The sequence below is a fragment of the Macrobrachium rosenbergii genome, chromosome 25, assembly GCF_040412425.1.
Source record: "Macrobrachium rosenbergii isolate ZJJX-2024 chromosome 25, ASM4041242v1, whole genome shotgun sequence".
NCBI lineage: Eukaryota > Metazoa > Arthropoda > Malacostraca > Decapoda > Palaemonidae > Macrobrachium > Macrobrachium rosenbergii.
In genome coordinates, this window is record NC_089765.1 from 30,589,186 (window position 1) to 30,608,382 (window position 19,197).

Here is a 19,197-nt window from a genome sequence, read left to right on the forward strand (position 1 = left end):
AAACCATTCCAGGAACCAGCGGGTATCCTTTAACAATTAAGTCCAATGTTTAGTGTGCATGTCAAGATTCTAATAGAATATAAGTGGAGCATGCATCTACAGTAGTTGATGTGAAATAGAATTATTTTGATTTATTAGTCAGTGTCATCTACACATTCATAGTGTCGAGGAACTAGAGAAAATTTACGGGGTACAGGGCAGCAAAATTTCCTGTAAGCAAATTTATGTGACGTATCCATTGTCACAGCCTTTAAAACATACTCTGGTTTTAAAGTTAGTTGTGGTTTGAATTTCCTTCCTTTCAGCTTGGTTTTGAAATTACATTTTCTAATCTCCATTTGGAATCTGACCAAATTTGCCTGAGCGGCAGTATTCATCATTTAGTATGTATTTATTTTAGAAGGATGTTTTTGAAATTTATTTAAAGATTTCCAAGGAGGGGTGCATGGTTTCATTTTATAATTTTCAATCCGAGGGTCAGTGTGCTTCCGTGAAAATTTAATTGCATATTTCAGGGTACAAACTAAAATTTAGGACTGAATATGACAGGTAACTGATGGGGAAGCTTTGTTGAAAGTGCTCTAAGAGATGCATCATTCTGTTTCATTGTAGGTTTTAGAATATTCCTACAAATTTTTTAATTTACAGATGGTGGGAAAAACACTTCATCAATATAATAGTGTGACTCAGATGCTTTAGAATCTAGTATGTAATACTGTATGCAGAACGGTGAATTAATACAGTACCTTCCATGTTTTGACGGTTGCCTCCACCCGGTAGCACTTGTTGTCGTATCTGATGTAATTATCAAAAGGAGGACTGCAGGTTTGGAATGGATTACTACTGGGTTGACTGGAATCTAATTTAGATAGAAATACTCTTATAGTTAGCTCTATGCCAAAATATGCAGTGTTTCTCTAATAGTCATTTTCTTAGTGTTTTAGTTTTAAAACTTAGGTTTCATAACCGCCCCCCGTCCTCTCACTCATTAATATTTCTTGATTTTTTTATTTTTGCAAATGAATGACCATATTAGTTCTAGTACATAGGTTTTGGTCTAAATTATGGTCCATACACTTGTCCATACCTTCCCTTTCTAGAATGGTGGGTCTCTAGGCAAGAACTGTAAATGTTGCGTTATTCAATTTCAATTTCATGTTTTATGTAGGAGTGGCAGTAGAGGTATGAGTTAACCAGATAGTATCTGGAAATTTCGAAGCTTGTTGATAAGACTTTTGGAAGAGGATAACTGAAGGAAGTCTTCGTCTGTAGGTTTGGGAAGTTACCCACTCCTGATGCTTCTAACTACTTTTATAACTGATATACAACCTGTTGTAATTAAAACCTAATGTGCTAAAATAAGTCTTTAGAAAATAATCGAATACATGCTTCATATTAAAAAGATATCATAGCTATGAGACAGTGAGTAATAATCCTTGTGGATGTTTTCAAAGTTTAAATTGTTGATTGAAAAATTAACTTTACAACAACAGTGTGATATTTGCTTATTATGAGAACTCTAAATAGTACTGTATAGATTACATTGACTGTATTTTCATGTATGTTTCTTATCATGGACAAAATGAGGAAGGCAATAACTTACCTGGTGTTATCTGACAGATGTATCCATTGAGGGCCTCGCAGTTTATATCATTCCACTGTCCAGCAAGATTGGAAATATGAGTGTTTACACAATTCTCATTTCGATCTTCATTGAGCCACTGTATTAGAAAAGAAGTATTTGGGGTTATTAAACGTTTATAATAGAGGTGTCATTTTCCTGGCTTATGAGAACTCATATAAATTACTATAACAAATGGAGGAGGTGAAAATGGTGGATAATGGTTCAGGGAATTATTTTTTAAGAAATACATTATGTATAGATATATATGCATACAATAGCCCTCCCAGATACTGGTGTCCTGTTGTTGTGGGAAAGGCTCAGGAGCCAGTAGATGTGGTTTGATGCTTGAGGAATTGCCATTTGTGGGGTAGTCTCATCTGCCCATGGAGCCATGCTTTTTTCTTGACTGAGAGCCAGTGCTTTTTCACCCACTTCTCATTTCCTTGTATTTCATATGTCTTTAGGTTCCTTCCATATTGCTGTCCAATCTATTAAGATACTACTGTACTTCACAGCTACAATTGTGAATCCATTTATGCCATTTACTTTGCTTCTGTTTATCTTAGTGTACAGCTTCTTTAATTCTGTTATTTACACTTACCGTAAATTAGTATTAATAAAGGATACCCTTGCTGGGGATTTAGTTCATTTTTAAAGCAATATTGGGAGCTGTGGGGATCTCGTTGACCCCCCAATAATGTTTTCACCTGAGAGGTAACAGTATTCCTGCCCTTTATATCTTAAGGATATTTAACACAACACCTTGACATTTCATATGCAAACAGTGAGCTACAGATGTTGTTTAATATCCAATTCGCGCTTCTTCAGGAATACAGTATTACCGAAGGGGAATTATAAGTGATAAATGATTTGGTACCTAAGTGATCCGAGCACCTGACATTCATTACCCAGTCAACGACTTCCAGTCGATGTTCGACTTCTGCAGTCGAATGCCGATTCTACCGTACATATATCCTTGTTGAGGAATTTGTACTCAGGCATCAATCCATTTCCACTATGACAGCCGATTGACTTCGGAAAACATAGCTATTCATGAATTTTTATCACATCACCATGACATTTGATGCAAACGTTAAGACCAATGTCGTTTAATATCCAGTTTGTACTGTATCACAGAAGAGGAATTATAAGTGATAAATGATTTGTACCTCTCCAGTACAACACCCAAGTGGGCCCAATCAATGACTCAGTCGACGTTCTAGACCACTAGTTGAATTCAGTCAGGTGCTGACAGTTTTGCATTTGTTGCATCGTTTAGTGTACTTATTCCTCATCAGCAGTCTGCTTCTCTTACTGTTGGTTGACAGTTACATTTTATTATTCCTCATCAGCATTTCTCTTGCATTTTCTCTCTGTCATTTTTGTCTATAAGTGACGATAATATTTATACGTTACCTTTGGGTTTTTGTGATTGAATTAAGATGGTCTCTGTTATAGCAGGCCTCATAAGTCTACGTTTTCTGTGGACAGTTTTGTTGAGACATACTTAGGCTTTTAGGTTTATAGTAGAAAGGCAGTTCATTTAAAGGAAACCATATGATAAATAATTTTTGCATTTAGGGGAAGGCCATATGACATATAATTGTTGTTCATACTTTTAAGACCGGCGATGTTAAGTAGGGCATTGTATTTCAATCAAATATTTGCTTGCTATAATTATGACTTACCCCTTGGTTTAAATTTTCCCTCTTGCTGTTTGGTTCTCCTTGAGCCCAGTTTGTGTAAGTTAGTGCTGACTGGTCCAGCCAGTGGAAGCCTTGTTCATAACGTAGACCCAGCCACATATTCATTTTCAACTCCCCAAGCGCTGCTGTTACATAGGCTGAAAAGAAGGCATAATAAATTTATGAAGAAAGATAAATACCATCAAATACTGTTCATGTATGCTGGGTTTCCTCATATGTGGCAATTCGTATTAATCAGGTAGTGGTCAAGGTAGTGTAAGATCGTGTTGTAAAGTGTTCCTCATTTTGATATGGAAACACTAGTTAAGTCATACATTCCAAAGAGGTGGCAAGAAAGGTGCTGTCCCTCCTTCTTGCCAACAGTAGGTATTACAAAATCATTAGGGGTAATATTAGACCCTTCCCTACAAATTCTAATAGCAACAGAAAGGTTGAAGTTGTTTTACCTCGACTGAGGATCGGTCATACCCACTTCACACACAACTTTATTGTAGCGTATAGCAGTGTGCTAGTTTGTGCTTATTGTGACAAATTACTGTCAATTGAGTACATTCTGGTGTACAAGCAGTAGGCCAAAATATGGCTTTCACTTGAAATTTTTTGCCAGTGGGTGAAGAAATTTTGCATGAGTCCTAATAGTATTTTTCATTAGTAACTGGTATTTTAACAATATTCAGATAATTTTTAATGCATTTTTTTGAAACTTTTTACCAAACCAATGGGTGAAGAAATTTTGCATGAATCCTAATAGCATATTTTTATTAGTAACTGTTATTTTAAAACCATTCAAGTAACTTTTAATTTTTCAAACGCATAATTATTTAGAAAGAGCAGCATAAATTTTATCCCTTAGGTCCTGTCAGTGACCTATCACTTGGGTGTTCCAGAGAGTTCCTTTAATCCCTTGGCTGGTATCTCCTACCTTCTTTTTCTTTAGTTTTTGTTATTTTGTCAAGAGATTATTCTCCAGACACATCTGGGTCACATAGCTTTATAAGTGAAGATAGCTGACCTTGTGGTAATATTTGTAAAAATGTACAAATGTAAAGATTTTATAACTTTCATGCATACCACTGTTCACACATTACTTCATTAGAAGCAAGCAAAAGTCTGTCTTCAAACCCCTAAGTTTGGTTTCAAACCCGTCTGTCTGTTTGTATGTCTTTTTTGTCAATACTTGCTTACAAGTGATATTCTGCAGGTTTGATTCATGGGAGTGGAAACACCCTCTGTGTGTTTTGCCTGTTTTTTTTTTCTTTAAGTTGGTAGTAAATAAGTTTTTTCAGGGTCAGTAAATAAGTTTTGTTCAGGGTCCCATATGCATTTGCATGCAGGGAAACTGGTGTTTACTTGCAGGAACTTGTGTTCTTGTTAAAATCGTTTTGCATGAGTAAAACTAACCTTGCTCCTTTACAGAAGAGATACTTGCTAACTCTGCTTTGCCACTCAGTTTCTTGCAAGCTTTGCGAGCACCGTCGAAAGTTACCATCGCTTTGAAGAATTTCAAACATTTTATACCTGAAAAAATATAAGAAATATAATACTTCTCCAAATAGGTTATGTACAGTACATTGTCTGTTGTTCGTAAATTTTTACAACAGAATGTTTGTTGGTGAGCTATGTACCCTATTTTCATCTTAGGTCTACTTTTAGGAATGTGTTGTTTTGTATACTTGATTGGCGTATCGATGGTATTATTTATGGCAGTTGGGTTACATCTCAAAACTTGGTCTGTGGACTAGCTTCTGTAGCCTGGCCTTCCAGGACTTTGGGTTTGAGTTCCCTTGGTAGAGGGTACACTCAGGAACACTTTTCTGTGATTACTGATTTTTTGTTTGTATTAGAATATTAGTCGGTGTTTGTTTTGGTATTGTTTATTATTTACATGAACAAATTTAGTAACTGATTATTATTGACAAAGGTTTACTTATCTTTTGATAATGGATAGCATTTTTATTGTTATTATTTTGTTACTGTATGCCTTAAATCTGCCTGTAGTCATTAAACTCAGAGCTAATCCTTTCTTTCTTCGTCTTCTTTTCACATGTGGCTTGTTCAATAAGCGAATAATAATAATAATAATAATAATAATAATAATAATAATAATAATAATAATAATAATTAGGTCTTTCTCCTCTAGATCAAGAACGGAATATGCTGTACGTCAGGTCCACTATAATATTCCACCACTGAATGTTATTGTGGACCTGATATGCAATAATAATAATAATAATAATAATAATAATAATAATAGCATCAAGGAATTAAGACAATAATACTAGAATATGTGAAAAGCGGGAGTATTATGTCGTGCCAAAGTCTAAATATTTTTGTCATTTTCCCTTAAAGAGAACTTTCACAGGATTATCATTCTCTCTCTCTCTCTCTCTCTCTCTCTCTCTCTCTCTCTCTCTCTCTCTCTCTCTCTCTCTCTCTCTCTCTCTCTCTCCATTCGGGCTGCTAAGAATCTTTTTTTGTAAATGTAAGACTGTGTGAATGGTAAGAATTTTTTTTTGCATTTGTATTCTTGATTGTAGTCGTTTTTTAATGAAAGTTCATTCATCTCTGCGTTGCTATGGGGACAGTTAATGGCCTCTTGGCCGCGGTGATGAGCCATGTGGCCAAGATTTCATAAGCTTACTCATTTAACAAAATAACAGTATTAAAAAGAGAAAAGTGTATACAGTACACGTACTAGAAATACCGCTTAAAGGTTAAAGCCATGACATTTAAATTCTAGATCTGTACCATTACAATGGTATAGTGGTAAATGGCGTGTATTGCTGGCATGCACTTGGGCATGAAACAAAGAACAAGAAAACTTCAGTAGAGGAAAGTGGGAGGTGGTAAGATATTGCAGACAAGACTAGAAGAGTTTGATGCAACTTGATAGTAGAGAAGTTTTTACAAGCGGGAAGATTGCTGGTACAGTAGACAAAATGGCAACAATGGACAGGGTGGCTAAGGGATAGTGTTTGAGAGCATGTAAGAGAGAGAGATGTTTGACCAAGCAGATGTTACTTGCATGAAAGCAGCCGTGCCAGTGACACTTTTGATGCATATGATAGGCTTGGTGATTATCTGAAGCAGCAGTTGGCTTACCTGTATGTATCCATCCCTCAGGACAGTTGCCCTCAGGGACTGGTGTTGTTACTTGAGGGCCATGCATTGTCCAGAGTGCTCGTTTACAAATCCGACCTTGTTTATGACCACAGTTCTGGTCATTCCAGTAGCCAAAGTCCCTTGTGTACAAGGCAATGCAGTCCTCTTGATCTGCAAATAAAATTCCCATGACTATAAATTAGCTTGATTTATTTCAGCACTAAATCGTTTCTCCCAACGAGGCGGCTTCAAGTAGAATAAAAAAGCAACACAGCGGTTGCTGCTTCATTTATACTCAAACTAAGTTGCAGTTACACTCTATTTCCAGAAAACTGCCAAAACATCAGCTCCTTTCAAACGCTACACAGAAGGTTCATCAGCAGCATGTCGAGACCCGCTGCCCATACTATCTTCCTTGTATGTGTCCCATCAGGATATTAAAACTTTTCCGTTTCAATGCTTCTTTCATTTCCATCTATCACGCACATTTTAGTTCTTCCGCTCATCCTCCATAACACCTCGAAATTATGCACTTTATTAAATTATCGACACCCATGCTTTCACAGGACCAAAACATTTAAAAAATATGTGATCCATCCTTCACATATGTCAGACGCTCTCCGCATTCACTTCTTGCAATTCTCCTACTATATCTGCATTCTTACCCTTTCAAGTCTTCTGGGTATCTATTCATATAATCATTCTTCTTATGCTACATATTTTACTCAAACAGTTCAGTTCAGCAGCTTAAACCTTTTTTTTCTTTCATCAGTATTAAACATCCATACCGTTCGTAAAGGCAATAGCATTATGTGTAAAAATAATAAAATATCTGCATGTTTAGACACCTGATAACGTCAAGAATTTTTATTGTAGCTGAGTCTTTAATGTTTAGTAGGTGTGTATTTAATTAAATAATAAACGAATGAACATAATATTATGGCTCATACATCTTAAAAAAGCATGCAAGGAAGGCTTAATTCTGTGGATGCCAAGATGTTTGTCAGTTGTTTATTTGAAAGCTGCAGAATGGATGAATACCGTAGTAATTGTTAGGTTCTCCCTTGGCCCAGTTGCTGTAGTCAAAAGCTGTTCCGTCTGCCCACTCGTAGCCGGAACCCCAATAAGCTAAACCACCGATCCACAGGACATTGTCTCGTACGCTGTGCACCTGTTTTTGTTAGAACAAAATAAACGTCTTTCATCAGAATACGGGATATATTAGAAAATGACAATGTATGTGACTGTAATGCCTTTATTTAGGTACCATTAGTTTTCCTTTGTAGGCAAAGGAAATAACTAAATTGTACTTAGACCTTATATTACTGGTCAATATGGTGTCACTTGAGTATTATCCTTTAGTTTTTCATAGCATATAATGTCTGATGTTAATGTAACAGTCGTTTATCATAACCAGCTCTTCATGCAAATCTGTATTAACTTAGTAATTAGAAACAGTTATGGGAAAAGTGTAGGACTCAGATTAAAGTGGGTTACTTGCTGGTGGTCGAAAATGTAGCAGATGCTAATTTCACTTAATATAGTGTACTGCTGTTTCCCCCCTTAATCATTGTAATCTAGTTAGCCTCTCATTTTTAAGAGATCATGGAAAATTCTTGTAACCTAACAGACAGATATTTGGAGAATATAAATGGACGATGGAGCAGTTATCACAAACATTAATGAAGTGATGACAATGTCTTATACTTATGTAATTGTAAATTTATTGCTCTCCAACTTTTACTATATGTAATTGTAAATTTATTGGTCTCCAACTTTTACTATCCCTGTTGAAGTCGAAAAATTGATAAGTAATATTTCATTGTATTTTTCAATACATATTAATTATAACTTTCTGTATGCCACTAGAATTGCAATAATTTTTATGGTAAGATGTTGGCCATACCTCGGAATAATGGAATTTTGTTAATTAGGGGTTTTATGTTTTGACGAAACGAATTCTCGGTTGTGCCTTGCATTGCACACTGTCTGACTCCACAGTGACAACACTGTATCACACTCAGAGATATTAGTCCTCATGAATATATTTAAGAATGAGTTTTAAATATTTCCCAGTCAAGTGAAGGAGAATCAAAATTTTGGTACTTAACAGACCCAAATGTCCACGGGAGGCAGAGGAAACTTTGTATAAGGAAACTCTTTCCTTAAGAGAATGCCTTGTTGAAGTCACATGGCTTCACCGTGAAATATTTTTCTTCCATGTTAAAGTTATGTAATGGGTGAGAGGGTTCTTAAGCAGTTGAATATGTTTTCCTCTTGTTCGACTCTAAATATCTCACTATATTCTCTATCTCATTGTTACTTCAGCATCTTACAACTTGCTGCCCAACTCCTCTTAATTATTAATTCACAGTGCACCTGCGCGTTATTCTCAGTTACACCTGTAAAGCCTTTTATCAATTACAATTTAGTTTGTTTCTCTCCAACCGCTCAAAATCTCTTATTTTTGTAGCCTTATTACTGATAAGGGATACAGTTGCTGGACTGGATTCCGTTTTCAAAGCTAATAGTGAGAGCTGTGGTGGTACCGTCACCCACCTGAAAATGTTTGGACCTGAGAGATTTTAATATGAGCATCCATAATGAAATATCAAGGGCTGATATCCTTTAGAGCTGAGCTGTAGATTTAAGAGGTGGGTTGGTCTTAGGGGTAGGACTCGCAGAGTTCTTTCCAGTTTGCCTGCCAACATAGTTATTGTGGGGGCGGGGGCCGAGCATGACCAATTGTGCAATGCTTTCAATCCCATTAGTCGTGGTTAGCCTAGCACATTAAGTATATTCCTGTCATCTCTTCAGAGAAGGGTAATAGGCTCTAACTGCTGTCGTAAGTGGAGAAATTGATTCCATGGAAAGTTGAATGTTTCTCGTGTAGTTATTTCCTCTAATTATGGATAATTTTGTTGAAACCCTTGTGTCCCCAGGCCCCTTGACGAAATTATGACAAGGGTGGTGACCACAAGCTCAGGTCAGGTGAAATTGGCTCAAGATAATACAAAGTTGTTGTTGATTGTGACTATGGCCCTTTCTCCATCAAGTCTAAACCAGTCAAGATTTAGACTTGGGAGAAGAAATACGGAAAAGGGGAGACAAGAGTTGAAGGAGATGAAAGTCACCCCAGAAGTATTTGAGCATGTATCTTGTGATAAATTTCTAACTTTGCGACTTAATGATGGCAACATAGGTGGAACATTGTGATATTTTTTGAAGGCAACAGGGAGGTTGTAAAATGTTTAGACAGTGAGGGAAAAATGTCCTTGGTAGGCAAAGAATGTGTGTTAATAGAAGTGCAGACACCGCGTGAAGGTGAAAATTAAAATGAAGGGAAACAATAGATACCATGTTAGTTGTATGCCTCATGAAAATGTCAGTCAAAATAGAAGCGTCATTTTTTCCAAAGAACTGATGATCTCAGAAGAAAAATTTTAGAGTTTCCGGACCATAATGCAATTGATGTGAGGAGAATTATGAGAGACGAGATTGCAGTATTGTGTCCACAACCATTGCCTATGTTAAATTTTGACTCACTGGCCCTTTCAGAGACAATAACAGCAGTCTGGCACAAGTGAAAATACTTGCCATACATACCACTCCTTCGGTGATGAACCTATTGCCAATCTTATGGCCATGTAAATCAGTCTTGCATAGTGAAAGTAAGAGGAGAACCAAAGACATATTTTAACTGTGGGTGGGATTGGGATTTACATGGTGAATGCAAGAGTATTTTTAAATCTGCTGCCTGTGGAGGGAGTTCATGCTACATTGAGTAATTCTAGCATTTTCAAACATATTCCATAAAACAGAATAATGCTTATAAAGTGATGGGATTGATAATTCTTCGTCTGTTGCTGTTAATGATTGGTTAATTGGATGTACTGAAATTGCCTAATCCTGTGAATGTATACACTGTGAAAGCCAATACTGAACCTGTGACTCCCGCACTGGGATAACCAAATTGTGTGTGTGTATATATGTATGTGCCTTTTTGCAATAAGCTGCACAGTCCCTGAACTGAAATACACGTTCAAGCTGAGAGTCCTACCCTTGGGTTTAAGTGTACATTTCTCTGAGTGCTGAATGATGATGCTTACTTCGATTTTTCCGAGTTCTAAGAGAGTATGTTGATTAAAGTTCACGTGTTGTTTTTATATTTGATAAAGAGGCTGTTATGTCATTAAGAGTAATGTTTGGTGCTACATCTTGGCATTACATACGACAGTGTTTGAAACATGCAAGCAAATTATGTGAATACAAGCTTGAAATGGCCAATGGCCGTAATAAATGTCACGGATTCTTTACCTGTGACTGGAGCCAGTAATTTTCTTCCACAGTATGTATAGAAGCCAGTTCTCCCCCTATTTCTCTGCACAGACGGCGAGACTCGAACCAAGTGTCTCCAGCGTTGTCATCAGAAGGAATGATCTTGTAGCAGTGTTTGTTGAAAAGAAGCCATGATGGGTCGTCCTCGCAGGTGCTGTTTGGCTTCTTTTGAGGCAGCTGTTTGGTGACTACCATAGAACCTGTAGTGAACGTTCATTTTCGTGAAAGAGAGTAGTCATTTGAACTCTGCAGTTTCTGTTGACGTCGTGATTAGAAACTAGAATTTGAAAATTGAATGTTCAGAACTAGGTCACTTTATTTAAAAAAAAAGAGGATCCATATGTTGCAATCTTATAAGTGGAGTTTGTATTCAAATTAATAAGCAGTATAAGTGAATTTCTAGGCCTATTTAAATAGGTCCATTTTTATCAGGGTTTTAGCGAATGCATCTAGTTTGTATAAGAAGGTAGTTTATTTCTAAAAAAAAAAAAAACTATAGTGCTGGAAAAGAGATACGGAAAGAAATTGTTGAAGACCTTGAGCTTACCATGTGCTTTACAGTCTTTAATTTTTATTTTTCTGAAAAGAAACGTTTTGTGCCGGCTTTGTCTGTCCGTCCGCTCTTTTTCTGTCCGCACTTTTCTGTCCGCAGTCAGATCATAATTATAAACTACTGAGGCTAGAGGGCTGCAAATTGGTATGTTGATCATCCACCCTCTAATCATCAAACGTACCAAATTGCAGCTCTCTAGCCTCAGTAGTTTTTATTCTATTTAAGGTTAAAGTTAGCCATAATGGTGCGTCTGGCCAGGCCACCACCAGGCCGTGGTTAAAGTTTCATGGGTCGCGGCTCATACAGCATATACGTAGACCACCAAAAGATAGATCTATTTTCGGTGGCCTTGATTATACGCTATAGCGGCTGTACAGAAAACTGGATTGCTCAGAAGAAACTTCGGCGTATTTTTTACGTTTTTTCTTTTTTATTGATCTGACCTTCATGATTACCATTATATTTCCTCTTAGGGAGTATAGGTATTAAGGATGATTGGTATTTTGTACCTTTTGCAGTTTCTTGTAATACTTTATTTTTGGCATGTTTGCTTCCTCGTCAAAATCTGGGTGTGTTATCATAACTGTGATTTTTTTTCTCTCTTTTCAAATAAATTACCATCATACAAGATAGAAGGCTCAAGGTAATTTAGCGTAAAATAATAATGCACAAAGTATTCGTGTAACTAAAAATAATTAAGGTATGGTAATTCCTATGGTATACCCTAGTGTGCTGACAGTTAGATGTATAATGACTTAAAGTCTATCAGGTGACTCTGCTCAGCCCAGGACCAACTAGATAATGTGAGGGGACTCTTGAACCCTCGAAGTTAGTTCCCCTGTTCAAGTCCTAAAGTCCTTCATACAGTATTCCTTTAGAGTTTCCCACTGCCGTAAAAATTTTGTGGCCTCGCGATCAGGAAAAGTGTCATAGTTGGAACTGGAGTCCATGTTGAGAGCTAATCGTTAGAGACGTGGGATCATCAACCACTCAAAAATGTTTGGAGCTGAGAGGTATCAGTGTGATTTCACATTGATAACTATCCTTTACAGCTGGCTTATGAATATCATCGGAGTTAGTTTTGCTGTTGTGACTCAGCATTTTATCTGCCCCCGTCTAGTATAATTAAGGTGGGGATGATTACATTCTTGTAGTGCTCTCTTTTTTCCTTCTTTTTCCATAGACATTTCTGAAATTGAGCCATGTCCCCCTGGACTACTTGATGCAACAATGGCACAGACGATGATCTTTGGCACTAATACTGGTAACACTGGCTAGAATACTCACCCACAAACAACCAATGTAATGGAGAAGAGGATGAAGCTAGATGTTTTCAGTAGACTGTTAGTGACTCATTGATTGACACAATAAGTCCTTTCATTCCTCAGAATCGTGGAAAAAGTAAAAATGTTTTTAAAAAAGGCATTAAGTCACAATATTAGTAAAGATGTTAATGTATGAACCAGTTTCGTAAAACAAGCATCTGATTACAAGCTTAGAACAAAAGATAAGGACCTTATTATATTTGATATCATTAGGGATATGATAAATCACATTGGCAGAGAGCCTAAGATAGCTGCTGAAGGTGAAGACTGTTTACTTGTAGAAGCTCCATCTTCAAACAGAAGTAAAAAATTACTCTCACTTATGAATGTTAAAGATAAGATAGCAAAGAAAACAGTATAGATGGGGAAGAAAAGCAATAGTCCCGAATACTGAATCGAGAAAAAAGTTAGAGAAAGAGAAATTATAAAATGCCAGCAAAAATAATCGAATTGTAAGTGAAGAGTCAGTCAAACACTCAGAAATTGCAAATATAGTCACCTTGTTAACTAAAAGAGCACCAGAAGGGTCTGGGCCTGGCTCAGGTTTCTCTGGGCCAGGAGACGAACAGCAGACCCCTCAAGATCCACAAAACAGAACTGGTTTCTTTGCACCAAAGGGGCCAAGTCTGAAGTCCTCCAACACATAACAGGATAATATCCTCTAACCTCAATTTAAGTACATAAAATTGCCCCAGATACAACTGGTGCTTATAATTCCACAGAGGCCGCGTCTGCTGGTACAGTTCGTTGGAACTTCCTGTGGAATTACCTGACCTCTCATCATCAACATTCTGTCGGGAATATGTATGTCAAAAGTACATCAAACAGAAAATCCACCAAATAGAAAGGAATGGTAACCCAAGAAGGCCCTCAATAGAGGGTTCGTCCCCCAAAAGTAGATACCTTCTCGATATTGTTACAGCGTAACTGGCAGGAACTTTGAGTAAAATATGAGGAACTGCAAGTTCTTCACATGAAAGTTCTCCGGTAGATGGAGGACAATATTAGATAAGCATACCTTGTCCAAAGGAATGTATCTGTCAAAGAACTCGATATGATATGGGAATAGGGAGCCATGGTGGAAGCCTTAGATACATATAAGTAGTTCAGATCTAACTAAAAAGGATTTGCCCTAACGTTCCCTCCATTTTACACCGAATAGCCAATTTAGCCAAAAGTAATTTCCTGCTTTGATTTACCAGCTTCCTCAGCTATTCTTCTCACTGCTGACTTGAGTAGCAGACATCCTTAATGGGGAAATGTGACATTACATCATAAAGGAAATTTCTTATTGTGTTGCAGGCCTTCTTCACATCATAGGTGAAATTTTTCCTTCTTATGCACCTCTGTCCGTGTTTACATAGTTACATCCGTTGGTTTAGTATTTCACCTTAGACATACCTTTTCCGTGATGATCATTTGCCTGATCTTGTCTGGTCAGCCTGAGCTTTTGGAATTCTTTACACGTTGTCTGTGGTTCTTGAAACCTAGTAATGATTGCATAAGGTCACTAAGACTTGTCATCTGCCCTATAGCGGCTGAAAAAGTTAACTAACCCGTCTTTACAGGCGACTTTGTGCAGGGTATTATAGTAATTTTATTGATGGTTTTCGTCAGTTTTAGTATTGAATTCATGACTCTCCATACATTTCTTTAGTGGATTCATTTCAAAACACATATTGTTTTTTAAGATTGTTTTGAAATTATATCTTTTTTAATGTAAGATAGATGACTGGAGACCACTTTATAGAGAATAGCAGTGTATTTGAATGCAACAGTCGTTTCCAAAGTAGGCTGCATTCGACAGTAGTCGAAGGTAAAGCCGATTCCTTGGGATTTCAGGGTTTTGGTCTTGCACTTAAAAGGAAAAGAAAGCCAAGCTAAAGATATGCACATTTAAACTAATGGCATAGTCATTTTCATAGGAATTTTTTTTACGTGATAAGGTGCACGCAAGATGGGATTGTGTGTGCTTTAGTATACGTGCACTCACTAGCCAGCGGTGCTAGAAGCATTGGAGGCAAATCGCTGGTATAGTGGTTAGTATCTTGCATGCCAATCAGCTGTCGTGAGTTCACGCCTCCCCCAGGGCGATGAAAAATCACTGGCTTTGTATCATGATCAGTTACTGCCGCGGTGTGGGGTCTGGGGTGGAAGGTTGAAACCAACATATTCTTTGACAGCTTGAATTTCAATTCAATGACCGCTTGTTCCATATGAATAGGTTTCATCTAGGGAATAAAAAAAATCCTGGCTTCGATATGAAAATTGACCAAGTTTTCAGGTTGGAGGGTTTTGCGGCTTAGTAGCTCGCAGGATTGGAAATAAATAGGAAGAAACTGATGGTTATGGGTATCAGGTAACCAGTACCATTGTGGAATATTTAATCAGTCATCATCCTTCTTTTTATTATTATTATTATTATTATTATTATTATTATTATTATTATTATTATTATTATTATTAATTTTCTGCATATGCAATGTTTCATTTATATCTGACCTGGAGTAGCTTCACAAATGAATGGTAAAATGCGCTGCAAGGCGAATCATGGATTGTGAAGCTTGCTCGGGTGGCCGATCCACAGTGCTCTTTCGCCTGGTGGAAATCCGGTTGACCCTCTGCCCAGTTCAAGTATCCTCTCGGGGTGTTGTCAGTCCAGCTGTAATCTTTGGAAGTAGAATGGAAAGAGTTTCATAGATTGATACAAATGAATGCGAAGAAACTGGGTAAAATCGAAAGGTGAATATAGAAGTGAATAGTAATTTTTAGTTATCTTTATTCCTTTGTAGTTTATTTTTCATATGTGTATAGTGACTAGAGTTATAAACTTTGTGTAAGAAGTACCTTTGTCAGAGTGTTTGATTTGATTACAGATTAAGTATTTGACTCTCGTAGTTTGACTGATGTACAGCAAATACTTACTTGATTCGGAGGAAATCTCCAGACCAATCCAGACAGATGAGAAAAAATCACTTACAAAAGTGGACTGGGAGAGCCTGAAAAAAGAAGCTTTTCTATAACAAATTCTGTTCATTACATCTATAAACTCAGTCTGGCACATCAGTGCAGCAAAGGTAGCATTTTTATGTGAGTTTATAAAAAGTCTAGCCTGTGTTTTATCTAATCTTAATAGTATAGAAAAATATTCAAATGGTTACCCTCGTAGGGGGGTAGTGCCGTCAGTGCACCTCACATGGTGCACTGTAGGCATTACTTATTGTTCTTTTCAGCGTGCCATCGGCCGCTAGTTGCAACCCCTTTCATTCCTTTTACTGTACGTCCTTTCATATTCTCTTTCCTCCAACTTACTTTCCACCCTCTCCTAATAATTGATTCATAGTGCAACTGCGAGGTTTTAAAACCTCTTGTTACACCTTTCAGATCTTTTACAGTCAATTTCCGTTTAAGCGCTGAACGACCTCATAGGTCCCAGTGCTTGGCCTTTGGCCTAATTTTTATATTAATTTCAATTCAAATGGTTACACGCACTTCAATGCGAGGCTTAATTTGTAGAGCTGATTGCAACGCCTAAAATTAGAGAGGAATGCTTCCTAGGTATTTACAAATGAGTTTCGGAAAGAATGATATATATCATAAAAATATAGAAACCTAGCTTCTTTAAAGGGATCCGTGAACAAACTTTGTAAATCAAAGATTAAATGAGAGATCAAAGTTACTGTGACCTTGTAATTAACAGAATATATTAATGCATCCCTTGATCTTGAATGAATGTCTTCTAGTTAGTCGTACGAATCAGAAAGTGTCATGGCTCCAAGTTCAGGTGAGTCAAATATTAATGGTGAGATGAAAGTCGTCAACAACCATGTTGAGAGATCTATTTTTAAGAATGGAAATCAGTAATAACCTGGGGCCAATTTGAGTTTCACAATGATTCGTTAAGAGACATATACAAAAAGTGTAAAATAAAAGATCAGTATTTGTCTGAATGATAATGCCTTGCACGAAACATCCCGCTGCTTATAAGAGTTATAAATATGTGGCCCAGATCAGTAATTGCCTGAATAATAATGCCTTGCGCCAAAAATCCCGCTGCTAATAATAGTTATTGACTGTTAGAATGGTAATTTTTTTGTGTGTGCTTGCGCAGATAGTTGTGGCAGCCAGTTATGTCTAGGCTGAAAGATTAATATGAAACTTAATTCGATGAAGGACTGATTACAAATACTTTACCGTCGTAAGATGTCCTCCTCTTCCACGCTCCCAGCACTGGCGAGATGAGCTCCAAACGTTGTGCAGTGTCTCTCTGACTCAGTCCATGAGGCTGGCTTTGAAAACACCTGCAAAATAGGGTATGCAGGCAGTTCTCTCTTGTATGTTATAGCTTTTTATTATTTGCAATCTTTGCATCATCCATAATGTACAGTTTGTAGGAATAAGTGATGACTTTAACTACAGTGAATTGTATTAGAGTATATGCAATATGAGGATGTAAATGTTAAGCAACTTAAAAGAATATTTAAGTTCATGCCAATTTAATTATAGAAGGAAATGGAAAGTGTCAGTATTTTAAGCTGTTTGAAAGTCCCTAAATCAAGTCTGGAGGTTTTTAAAGTACTGGAGAAACCGACTGCATTGGAAATATTTATAAACTATATCTCTATATTATATAACGGTTAGGGCTAGATTTGACCCCTCTGTCCATATATCCAGAGATCAGTATTTGGCAAAGGTGTTGTATTTCTGGAAGGACACTGCCACTCGTATGTCTATTTGATTAATTATAATTTTGTCGCCTTTTGATATAAAAGGCATTTTCCACAGCTTTGTGGAATATGAAATCTCGACACATTTTCATTGATGCTATGTTCCCTCCTGAGCTCCTAGACATTTTCTTTTGAGAATGACTACAGGTTGATACAGTGTAATAGTTTATAGGGTTTGCTTGTGCAGACTTTTGCTTTGGATGACATTTTAGTACGTAACATTTGAAGAGTTTGTATATTAAAATTTTTTCTTAACTGACATCAGAAATACTTTCACTAATAATGACCTTTACTTTCATAACGACGATCTGTTGTTCAAATACGTTGTTCTTCTCTTGCAGTCTACACTGATGCTCTTGTGAAATTGTGCTTTCGACATCATGAATTTCGTTCTTTATGTAGGCTAACCTCCTTTCAGAACATTTTGTTTCGTCGTTTCAGATGTAAATTAAGTTTCAGAATGTTACTGCTCTCTTCAACATTCAAAATTTGCTTGTTAGGCACTTTTGTTTTGTCCTTTTCATTTTGTAGTTGAGTTTAAATGTGGTATTTTACAAATACGTTACCCTCCTCACATGCTATTAGATATGTTTAAATTTGCTTTATAATTAGATTATATTACAAAATGCAACTAGACGTTGTAGCAACATATACCTTTGAAAAATCTCCTAGCAAAGTTTCCCAGTGCTCCGATAAATACATCGAAATGAATTAGGCGAGTTGTACAACTTACTTTGTAACAGCGACTTCGAGCGTCCTCCCATCCCTCCAGGCAGCCTTCTGCCAGACGCACCACCGGCCTTTCGTCACGTTCACCTAAAGTAGCAAAAAACACTGCAGTATTTCCAGTTAGATTCACTTTTCTTCGATGCTTGTAAAGTAAAATTGACATTATTTACCGTTTAGACTGCAGTGGTTCTCAACCTTTTTTGGCCCGTGCACCCTTTCACCATGTGTCAGAATGTCATTCCCCACCCTCTCCAAAATTGTCTGCCTCAAAAGGTGCAGTCCAAGTAATATGTAACAAAATACTAACGCAAACACACAAACTAGCGGAGAGAAAGCCCAGCGTGACTTCTCAGTAGTGCGGACCGGTGCACATTGCGTTTTGTGTGGTCCTAGAGCCAGTATGAGCCTGGCAATCTGTGGTTACAACCCCCCCAACTCTGAAATTCCCCCAGAGGGGAATTTCCCCTGGTTGAGAACCACTGGTTTAGAGTAGATGTAACTCCTCAGATAAGTGTTCAAGTTTGTATTCTGACTTCAGGGAATAATAATTCAAGAATGAATACAGAAAATGAACCTGACTGCTGCGCTTTTCTAAAAGAACAGAGACTTAGTATAAATAATATATTTTTTAGTTTCTGTAGGAGAAAAATATTGAGATGGCTTTGTCTGTCCGTCTGCACTTTTTTTGTCTGCCCTCAGATCTTAAAAACTAATCAGGCTAGAGGGCTGCAAATTGGTATGTTGATCATTCACCCTTCAATCATCAAACATACCAAATTGCAGTCCTGTAGCCTCAGTAGTTTTTATTTTACTTAAGGTTAAAGCTAGCCATGATTGTGTGTCTGGCACCGCTATAGGTGCCAGCGACACAGACCACCACCGGGCCGTGGCTGAAAGCTTCATGGACCGCGGCTCGCACAGTATTATACCGAGACCACCGAAAGATAAATTTAGTTTCGGTGGCCTTGATTATTCGCTGTACAGAAAATTCGATTGCGCAGAAGAAACTTCGGCGCACTTTTTACTTGTTTTACTAGAGGGATGGAAGGTCATTTTTTACATAATAAAATATCGTTAAAACGAAATATGTCAG

General features: G+C 37.2%; 2 protein-coding genes across 7 annotated transcripts in view; one reads left to right on the top strand and one right to left on the bottom strand.

Moving 5' to 3' along the window:
- Positions 1-19,197, top strand: part of LOC136852531 (1,5-anhydro-D-fructose reductase-like) — a 149,209-nt gene that overhangs the window by 28,787 nt on the left and 101,225 nt on the right. The window lies entirely within an intron of this gene.
- LOC136852217 (macrophage mannose receptor 1-like) overlaps positions 1-19,197 on the bottom strand; it is a 45,448-nt gene that overhangs the window by 10,787 nt on the left and 15,464 nt on the right. The window contains exons 9-20 of the mRNA XM_067126665.1: positions 18,109-18,191; positions 16,843-16,949; positions 15,574-15,647; positions 15,151-15,317; positions 13,418-13,439; positions 10,750-10,970; positions 7,474-7,603; positions 6,433-6,603; positions 4,732-4,848; positions 3,313-3,467; positions 1,604-1,721; positions 747-859 (exon numbers count right to left, since the gene is read on the bottom strand). Coding sequence (XP_066982766.1) covers positions 747-859; positions 1,604-1,721; positions 3,313-3,467; positions 4,732-4,848; positions 6,433-6,603; positions 7,474-7,603; positions 10,750-10,970; positions 13,418-13,439; positions 15,151-15,317; positions 15,574-15,647; positions 16,843-16,949; positions 18,109-18,191 — 1,478 coding nt within the window. The remainder of the gene's footprint in view (positions 1-746; positions 860-1,603; positions 1,722-3,312; positions 3,468-4,731; positions 4,849-6,432; positions 6,604-7,473; positions 7,604-10,749; positions 10,971-13,417; positions 13,440-15,150; positions 15,318-15,573; positions 15,648-16,842; positions 16,950-18,108; positions 18,192-19,197) is intronic.